This window comes from Magnolia sinica, chromosome 3, assembly GCF_029962835.1.
Source record: "Magnolia sinica isolate HGM2019 chromosome 3, MsV1, whole genome shotgun sequence".
In the NCBI taxonomy this organism is placed as follows: domain Eukaryota; kingdom Viridiplantae; phylum Streptophyta; class Magnoliopsida; order Magnoliales; family Magnoliaceae; genus Magnolia; species Magnolia sinica.
Genome location: NC_080575.1, coordinates 534,877 through 545,122, shown reverse-complemented (window position 1 = coordinate 545,122; position 10,246 = coordinate 534,877). Strand labels below are relative to the sequence as shown.

At 39.8% G+C, this 10,246-nt stretch overlaps 1 protein-coding gene across 2 annotated transcripts; it reads right to left on the bottom strand.

Annotated features, from left to right (window-relative positions):
* Positions 1-2,069: 2,069 nt before the first annotated feature.
* LOC131239187 (protein WHAT'S THIS FACTOR 9, mitochondrial) lies at positions 2,070-7,292 on the bottom strand. Of its 2 annotated transcripts, none has more exons than XM_058236757.1 (3): positions 7,147-7,292; positions 4,433-5,809; positions 2,070-2,518 (listed from the first exon to the last, which is right to left on the bottom strand). In XM_058236757.1, the coding sequence occupies exon 2, from the start codon at positions 5,725-5,727 to the stop codon at positions 4,489-4,491; it is 1,239 nt and encodes a 412-aa protein (XP_058092740.1). In that variant the 5' UTR covers positions 5,728-5,809; positions 7,147-7,292; the 3' UTR covers positions 2,070-2,518; positions 4,433-4,488. The 2 variants fall into 2 exon arrangements, with proteins under 2 accessions (XP_058092740.1, XP_058092741.1); XM_058236758.1 differs by lacking the exon at positions 7,147-7,292 and adding an exon at positions 6,506-7,115.
* Between the last annotated feature and the right edge of the window lie 2,954 nt (positions 7,293-10,246).

Genomic DNA, 10,246 nt, shown 5'->3' with positions numbered 1-10,246 from the left:
CGGCGACTTCCATCCAGTGGCCATGCTTGTCGTGCAAATATCATAACTTGCAAAGCACCCTTGGGGATTGGTTCTCCAACGGAGATTGAAGAAAAGTAAAAGAAAATGGCCAACTAGCTGTAGAGAATGATCTGAAACCCAAGCCAATTCTGGTAGTATAAAACTGATCCAAAACAAGTTTATCAGTTCTTGATACACGAATCAGATTATTTTTATTTTATTTGTTATTGTTGTTCTCCAATTGATTGCCGGTATTTCACCAAATATCGTGTGAATTGTCAACTGTAAAGTTGGATTTAACACAATGAAAAAATTAACAATTGTGTCATTGTTTATATATTAAATTTTAGGATACTTAATTCAGTAGGGCTTTGGCGCAACTCCATCTTGAAACTTCACTAATGATAATGGTTTAGGTCACTAATAATAATGCGTTAGGTAATAAAATAGCCGACCATTTACTTTTCTTCTTTTAGCCGCAGCTTTAATGCTGGTAACTAGGAATTGAACGTTGATAGTCAGAATAGAAGGCAGGAAAGGCCCCCTAGGTATGTTGTGTGCTCAAGGCCTAAGGTACCCATTATTGTCCTTATGCCGTTTCATATGCAGCAAATGTTGTTAGCATTGCAACAAAGAAAGAGAGCCAATTAGCTACTCTGCTGATAGCAGCTTTGCAAGTGTGGCAGGGGTAAGTCCATATCTATTTAGTATTTAGATTTCTTTTGATATGTTAGTGCCTCGGTTTATCAATAATGTGTGTTATTATGTCTTGAGTTCGGTTGAGCCCCCATTGGAAAGGAAAGACATCTAAAAGCTTGAAGACTTGCATCATCAAGGCATGAAGTCACATGTATATATTAAAGTGTCTTGGTATCCCTAAACATAGAACCCATTTAAACCCAAAACACCTACTTCTAAATGATTCAAATTGAAAGGAATTTAAAAAAAATAAAAATAAAAATAAAAAAAATAAATAAATCATGCAAGCCTTAGAAATCAATTTGATCTTGATCATCAAGGTTTATAGAGGACCAGGGGATCTGTAGATTCAATTATTTATTGAGGACCAGGGGATCTGTAGATATATAGGACCAGGGGATTTGTAAATCAAGTCTTGTGTAGATTTGAATATAGAGTTTGAAACCCAAATATAGGACCAGGGGATTTGTAAATCAAGTCTTGTGTAGATTTGAATATAGAATTTGAAACCCAAATTCAACTAAGCCTATGTATAAGCCACTAACACAAGTGTATACGTGTAGGTTATTGGTTAGCGTATAGAAAACCTTCGCTAGTATTTATGTGAGCCACCGGTGTGTGTGTACGTAAAAGTTATTGGTTAGCTTATAAAAAACCTTTGTTAGTCTCTATGTGAGCCTCCGGCGGGAGTATGCGCAGATCCTCATGTAAAACCGTAAAGGTTTGTGGTGAACTTATATAAAACCATTGTGAAGGTTAATGGTGAACCTATAGAAAACCATTAAGATAGTAAAATTCAAAAAACTTTAGTTTGAGTCCGTCATCCGGGAGTAGAGTATGGATTTAGCCGAACCACTATATATCGTTGTGTTTGCGATTATTGTTGTGTAAGCATTTCTATATATGCTTGTGATTGGTTTTGTTTATTTCATATGCATGTATGAATAGATTGTATGCTAGGAGTTTAATTCATTGTAAATACTAAATATAGCTATCTCTCATCATAGACTACTTTACACATTTAGTTATATTCTTTATAGTTTATGATTTTGGACCCATTTAACCTTGTGGCTTAAATTATACTAATTGATAAATAATTTTAAGTGGTCTTATTGATCCACCCTCTAGAACTTAGATATAATTCTAAGCTCCATAAGCTTCCGCATCGTGGTATCATACTAGATAACAGTGCAATTTCATGATCAACCACAAGGATTCAGACATAATCAACTAATTTTGCAGTCAACATGCATCCATGAAGCCTGAATGAGATCAAGAATTTCTCAGTATGTGAAACCCATCTTCCCCCTCCCCCCCCCACCAAAAAAAAAAAGAGGAAAAGATAATTGTATTCACACCTATGTTGCAGCTACCAAAATTTTGTTGTTGTATTGTTGTATTGTCCTTCCTCACTGGCCCTAAACAATGGATCCGAGTCAACGGAAGTTTACTTGGGAATGAAAGATGCCCCCAAAACCTCGACTGACGTAGTGAACAAACATATTTAGGCTATTACTATCTTGATTTCACAGGAAGGCAGCTACATAGTGTATAGGAACCCTGTAACCACGGACAAACCCACCTATCGACTTGCAGTAAATTAGCCACCAACCACAACTAGCTTCACGAGGGATTGTTGGGTTATATGGCCTTCATTCAGTTGGAGAGGCAAACCTGTCTTCCACTCATTCCGAACAGCCTTCAAAATCCAGCATTGAGAAAGCTACTCACCTGGCATTCCATGAGCATCTGATCCAAAAAAGCTACTCCACCAAAGAAAACAATTGGAGGATTTCGGTGATTCCTTTGCCAACCAAACCTGCAGGCGTAACAAGTAAATTGACTAGTTGGTTTCAATATGATAAGGCAATTTGAGCAATGTGATGCTTCATTCAGAAACTCCATACATAATGCATGCAAGTTGCAACTATAATCCTGAAAGCCATCAGCAGAAGCAAATAATTTTTTTTTTAAAAAGTCAGCAACACATCATATCACTTTACTGATTCGCAGAAAAAATCCCAGATGAGTTTGCCAAATCAGTAAACTGCTCAAACAAGGTGAATGTGACAGTGATCTTCTCAAAGCAAAATATGCTTTAGTTGCGAAAATGGGCACCTTGTTACAAATAAGCTTTAATTTAACAATCTGAGGAAAGATGCAAGTGCCAGCATGCTTCATTGGAACAGAATGTAGAACAGTCAAGGAGGAACAAGTTCACAGATTAAGTACAGCTGAATGAGAATGCTGGTATGGATAGAGTGGCCATATGAGGGATGATAGAATTAGAAATGAAAGCATTCCAAGGGAATTGAGGAGTAACACCAATAGCTAATAAGATGATGGAAAGTAGAAATAGCTGGTATGGGCCACATGCAATAGAATGGGGTGGGGGGTGCCATGGTTCAACTGAGGCTATGATCCTTAATAGAGTGAATGATGGAATGAGATTCATAGAGCTGACGGCAATTAGTTGGTATAAGGCTTAGATGATGATGATGATGAGACGAGATGCAAGGATAAAGCTGCATATTCCCCAGAACATGCAACCATAAAAGCCTTCAAACATATGTAGGCAGGAAAGGTGAAAAAGACTAATTAGGATTGCAAAGACAGAACAGTTTTCTGGTGGTCTGGTCCTATATAAATTAAATGTAACAACTATCAACCAGGAAATGGCATAGTAAGAGGATTGTTTCGTACACAATACATTAATAACCAGATGATGAACAACTATCAACCAGGAAACGGCACAGTCGTTGGAGGATTATTTTGTACACTATATTAATAACCAAATCATCATCATCATCATTATCATCATCTAAGCCTTATCCCAACTAATTGGGTTCGGCTACATGAATCCTGTTCCGTAATTCCACTCTATCAAGGGCCATAACTTCAGTTAGACCATAGGCCTTTCTTACCACCTCCAACCACGTCCAATTGGGCCTTCCTGCACCCTGACATGAGTTAAGAATGTCATATTGTTTGGATTTATTATGGAAGTTATGGTATAAGTTCGATACCAGCTGCCAACCCGATGCAAACCTCCTCTATTCAGGCTTAGGACCAGCAATGAGAGCACAAAACTGCCCCAGTAGCAGTGTAATTGACTATTACGCTGGTCAATTACAATCAAACACTATCTAATAGTCTATTACATAGGTTGTTTACAATCAATGAATTGATGATAAAGGAGGAAATAGGGGTTTGTTTACTTGGTCAGACAATCAAAGAGATTGGTCATGAGCAAACATGATCAGTTTCTCATCCTGGTTGATTGGTAAAACATTTCCAACGCGTATTGCAGTCCATGCCTTCGCATCGACTTCAGATCAGGTTCCAATCATTTACCCAAATAGAAAACATTTCCACCAAAGGATCTGTGTCTGGAAAGCATAAACACCAACGGTTTTCAACAATTTAAAAATTGAAGCTCTTTACCAACAAATATAACCGGTTTATATAGACATTGAAACTCGGGAATGGTTAATAGAAGGAATAAATGGAGTGAACTGGTTCTGATGGATATGATGAATTCAAGTAAGATGGACCTAGAAGGTTACACGACAATTTTTTGAAAATTCTCTGTATGTGCAGCACAGCAATTTATCTAGTAATACAAAATAACATTAAGCCGGAATGTTCTAGTCAGTAACTATGCAGCGATGGTGTATGTTTTAAATAAAAGATATTCAGAATTATTTATTTAGCATTTTGCAATGTTACATACCAAAATTGATTGCTCTTCTCCGCCCGATTCAAATCTTTCTTGTGCATCAGTGCCATTCAGCATGGTGCTTCCACATCATCATCTATATCATCATCGGAAAGCAAACTGCAATCGGAACTGCATTCATACTTAGTCAATCCATCACTCTCAAAATCATCGTCATCAGAAATATGCGATAATCTGTGATCTTCTCCATCTTTATCATCATTCGGCACCTTCTTATAAACTCCTCTGCTCCTATCCAGCTTCCCTGTCCTCATCATGCTCTTGAACCTCTCTCTGATCCCTACAAGTGGATGCTTCTGCACCAATTCCCGGCCGTCATAGGCTTCTCTCAGCACAACTGTCTGCGTGTTGCACTTCTGTGAGATGTAGAAAATCCCTGGATGGCGGCCAAACACTTTTGTGAACTTTTGTGGCAGCTGGAGCGGCTTCCGTAGGTTGCTCACATTTGCCCTCTCCGTCCTTCTCCCAATCGTGAGGTGGAGAAGCTCGTGGAAAACACCCACAATCCTTTTCTCAGAAACATCTGTCCGGGGATCGAGACCGGACGGACCCACATAAGGACTAGTATAGGGGAGCTGCTGCCATTCCTCCAACCACGCCATGCATTTCCGCTTCAATCCAAACCCTCGGGTGAATTTCACAGGAAACGCCAAGATCTCACCATTGCCGCCTCCATTGTTCTTCTGTAGTTCGGAGACAGCAAAGTGTGGGTCCCAGGTCAGGAGTTTAAGGCCGGGTCGATCATCAGGGAGACAGATAAGTTTGAAGAATTGTGGGTAGTGTGGGATCAAGGTTTCTTGGTAATTAAATGGCAAGCCCATATCCCATTTCAGTTGATCGATTGTATGGAGAGGGAGGGTTCTATCAGCTGTGAGCATGAGTAGTTTACAAAGTCTTTGGACAAGGTTTGGTTCATTTTCCTGGAGGGTTTGGAGCTCTTCTTGATGGAGTTTGAGGGCTTCTTGGGAGAGTCGGAAAACAGGAGCACTGTGTGCGTCAGGGAATTCATGGAAGAGGTTGGGGTATTGCCTGATGAAGGCTGAGACTCTTATGTGGGAAAGGCCAAGCTGCCTACGGCGTCTGTTGAGTTTGTAGATGGGGAGAGAGGCATTGGGGGCGTTAGCAAGCTTGTCTTTGAGCTCGCATGCAGCTTTGAGATCTCTCTCCCCCACGATAACAGAGTCTAGGATCCTGTCTTTCACCCATTTCAGCTTTACGTTGACGAGGGATCGGGTCTGGAGGAAAGGGGCATGTGGAAAGAGAGCCAAATGCTGCCTAAAGAGGAGCATGTTTCAATCCTATTCATCTCCATCTCATAGCTACCAAAATTCAATGGTATGGGAAAAGTTCAGGTTTATTTCAGTTCCAGTCCTGAAAAGATGGTAAATAATCCCCCCCAAAACAAGAAAAAAAAGAATTAAAAAAAAAAAGATTAGAAAAGAAAGAAAAGAAGTGAGGAGTTCAGGTTTAATGTAGTTGATTCAAAGAGAGTGAAACATGATTAAAATATAGAACTTGGAAAATATCTCCACAATTAGACAATCCACAACTCCAATGGTTTGGAGTCAAGGCAAGAAAAGCTTGAGACTAACGGCTACATTCTTCCAGTCTGAAAATTTTCCAAGGTATGATCTATCCATGGAACCTTGAGTGCTGGCAAATTCCTGTGTTTGGGATGCTAGAAAAGGTGAGAAACAGATTCTAGGAGTATCCAACTCCAGTTAAAATCATGCTTTTGGATTCCTAGCCTTCAAATTCTAGGGAAATGGATTCCCTCCCAATGGTCACTTCTATTTATTTATATAAACAGACCAGTGCAGCCCGTTTCTTTCCCTCTACCCAAACACAGTTTCTGGATTCCATAAAATTACATTACCAGTGCCCAAACATGACTGTGCAGCCCTCTTCTTTTCCATGGAATGTTAACTGGAGATCAATGCCTTGAAAATCATTTATGCAAATGCAATGCAGATTGATGCGATTATCAAAGATACTACAAAAATTAGATCTGTGAATGTAGTTGATTGTGGACTATCTGTTAATTTCTTTTGTAAATGTGTGGCCCACCTGATGAATGGGCTGGGTCCATTTTGGTCCTTGGCCATCTACATGGTGGGGCCTTCCTGATGATCACAACTTTGATGTGGTTGAGGGGTGAGTGTCTGCCTCAGAGTCTCCAACTCTTTTTTTTTTTTTGGGCTATTGATGGGTGGCTGCAATATTCCAACCTCAGAAATTTTGGGGGCATGGTCAATTAATGGTGGGCCTCGACAGAACAACGGCTGGATTACCCCCAAGTATGGAAGCCATTCGTGAGAATAAAAAATCCAGTATAGAGTGCAAAGCCTTCAGAGGCAATGGAGCTCTGATAATCTCCTAGATGGGAAGATCAAAGCCAGCATACTGGGGTTTTTTTACTATGAAATGAAGACCATTGCTTTACTTTTTCTTCTTGATCTCCTACTTGCAGGCAATAAATAGAGAAAATCAGATAAACGCCTCTTTGTTGCACACTATTCTTGACGGAATTGGTGGTTGTTGGTTGTGCACACAAGGTGTTTGTGGTTTTGCTTGAATAGGCGATCTTGGTGTGTCCAACGCCGTGCCAACATACCAACAATTCAGATGACTCAATCGTGGGCCCAGCAGGTGGTAAGCCACGTGGACGAGAGAGAGAGAGAGAGAGAGAGAGAGAGAGAGAGGCGTACCACCGCCGACGATGGGCAAGAGGAGGTAGGATTCTGAGAAGCTCTCGGAAGGCGGAGGACTTGTTGAGAGAGAGAGAGAGAGAGGGAGGGGAAGAGAGGTATCCCCAACAAACCCAGCTAGGTGGTGTTGGGCGCTGTGGGGCCGACTGTGATATTTATGTTTTATATCCACGCCGTCCATCCGTTTTTCCAGATCATTTTAGCGTACGAATCGAAAAATAAAGTAAATAAAAAGTTCAAGTGGACCACACGACAGGAAACAGTAGTGATCGGAAACCTACCATTAAAAGCTTATCGGGGCCCACAATAGTTTTGAATGAAGCTGTATTTAAGTTTTAGATTTATCCAGGTCTGTATGACCTAATCAACAGGTTGGATGGCAAATAAACATTGCGGTGGGCCCTAGGAAGGTTCTAACGGTGGTGACATTATCCCCACTGTTTTCCTATGGTGTAGTCCACTTGAGCTTTGCATCTATTTAACTTTTGGTTTTTATGCTTTAAAATGAGCTTTCAAAACGGATGGACGGCGCGGATATTAAAAAAAATAAAAAAAATCAAGATGGGCCACACAGCGCCGAACACCACCTAGATGGGGTGGTCACCATCCAATCCGCCCCCGTATGTCGGGACTTTACCCGTAGGAAAGAGGACATCTTCAAGAGATCCAAACCGTTTATACACGATGGTTCTCACTCGTAAATCGAATTATTTAAATATGTAATGGTTTGGCTCTTTTGCTTTCAATATAGACAGTCATCATGGCCTCTGTACAATCAGAGGGTTGAAATATACGGTCTGAGATTTTAGTTTTTTTTTTTTTTTTCCAGGCATCCCCCGTTAAGTGGAGCCCAATTACATGAACGGTTTGGGACATTGTAAAGAATCCAAATCCAACAGTAGAATCTCTCAAACATCTAGTGGTCTTGTTTTAACAAACGTCTGTCCATAAATAGTGGGTCCCATCTCTGCCCTTTGAAAGATTTTTATTTTATTTTTATTTTTTTAAATAATTGGTGGACATTTGTGGAAATTACAAACATTCAAGTGTGCAACTTCACCGAAAAAAATGTAGCATGTAGCAGGACACGTGTACAGTCATTAGTGATTGTTTATGCGTTGGCCAATGGACATTTTAGATATAACTCGAGGCTGGCCCAATGAATTCTAGGCCCAGGCCCTGCTCTGTGGCTGGATCAATATACTAGCTGAAGCTCGGCCCATAGCAGGCCAGCCTGGAAACCGAAGAGACAACGTGGGCCATTGAAAAGCCCTAATTTTGGTAGAAATAATGCGGCCTAGTGACCAGAATAAATAAAAACTTTTTGGTTTTAACCAAAAGTTGTGGTTGGATGGATTGATACAAAATGGCCCAAAATCAATTAGGCAGAAAAACAAGGATAAAAAGGCGGTTCCCCCAATATGTTATAGGGGGACTGGGTCAGACCATCTTCTATCAGCACAAGCGCAGACAGATGACTGTTCATCTGTTAGACTGAAATTTAGGCTTTTCTTTGACCCGTTTGCATGAGGTTAAAGACTAATACAGCCCATTTCCATTTACCGGATATTGATCTTAGGCCCAAGTAAGAGCTACAATAGACAGGACATGTTATCAAATCAGGCTCCATCTGTACCACAAACCATACTTAAAAATTCAGAAAAACTCACCTAGTCAAAGGAAGATAGGGAGCTTTTCTTTTGGGGAGACACATTAGAACGAGTTTGTGTTGTCACTACAATGTCTTCATTGTTTGATCACCCCACTCAAAGCGTTCTTGATCAATGTAAATCTATGCAGTTAGTGCCTTCTTCAAATTTTCAAATTTTATCTGTTCATGAATAGGTTGAAACTCAAGAAAACTTCTATTAGATTTGAAATAAGCCACATAACTCAACTCAGCTTAGCACAACTCAAAAGTTATTTACATATGAGGTCTCAAATCCAATGACTTCTGACTTGCTGTGCATGGAACATTTAACTGGTTTAATAGATTGGGCCCACCATGAGAAACACTTCATACAAAAATCAGCACCATCCACTAATCTAGTGGACCACACTTATATTTTGTTATTTTATCAATGGCCATACACTATTTTCTCTAGTGTGGCTCACTTGATGATTCGATAAGGCTTGTATTTTGCTATTTATTTATTATGGCTATACACTTACATTCTCTAGTTTGGCTCACTTGATGATTACATATGGTTGATTTTTGTACCGGGTGATTCTCAAGGTGGCGCCAAATTATCAAGAGAATTGGATGTCCCAATCACTTATTAGGTTAGAAATGCTCAGCTGAGTAGACTGTGGTCCAATTAGTTAGACTCTCTCTCTCTCTCTCTCTCTCTCTATATATATATATAAATCAACGGAGGAAACTGTTTTCATTTTTCATGGCCCACCAAAGTTTTGGATCAAAGTAAAAATTGGGGCTAGGGAGTTTCATGAGGTGCTGCTTTACGTGGACTGTTCAGATTTTAGAGTCACAGTCACATCACGTGTGATGGCTTTGCATAAGTTCGATGAGAACTGGTAGGCAGTTGAGCATTTGGCGCTATATATATATATAACACTCTCGTACCAACCCTGCTAAATATATAATAGAACCTGAAAAGGAAAAGTCATACTAGCTTTGGAGATACAGTTGGGACGACTCGTTTAGGCCTATGTACAAAAATTGTGGTCCCTAGAGAGCTAGGTTGGACCTGCCCAACCCGCAGATTTTTTTATGGACCAGATCATATATCAGTTTTGTCTCATTAAGCAACAGCCAAACATGTTATTATCATACATGACCAACGCCATTTGATGGTTGCTCCCCCGTTTCTATTAAAAAAATTAAGTATTTCTTCTACACAACGGATGATAGAAAAAAGATAACAAGATGATCAGATCTATCAGATTCAAAGACAGATTTATTGCCTTTTTCTGAAAGTTCCAGCAAGTGCAAACGAAGGAAATTTGTAAATTGTCTTTAGGATACAATGAACTCTCAATTTGAATTTCAACACAAAAATTTGCACATTTAAGTACTGAACAAATCTCTAATTTTGACATCAATATACCTTTAAGACGTTCAGAAAAAGTTAAGCAAGAA

Coding starts and splice junctions, on each gene's coding strand:
- LOC131239187 (XM_058236757.1), bottom strand. CDS start 5,727: ATGCTCCTCTTTAGGCAGCATTTGGCTCTCTTTCCACATGCCCCTTTC.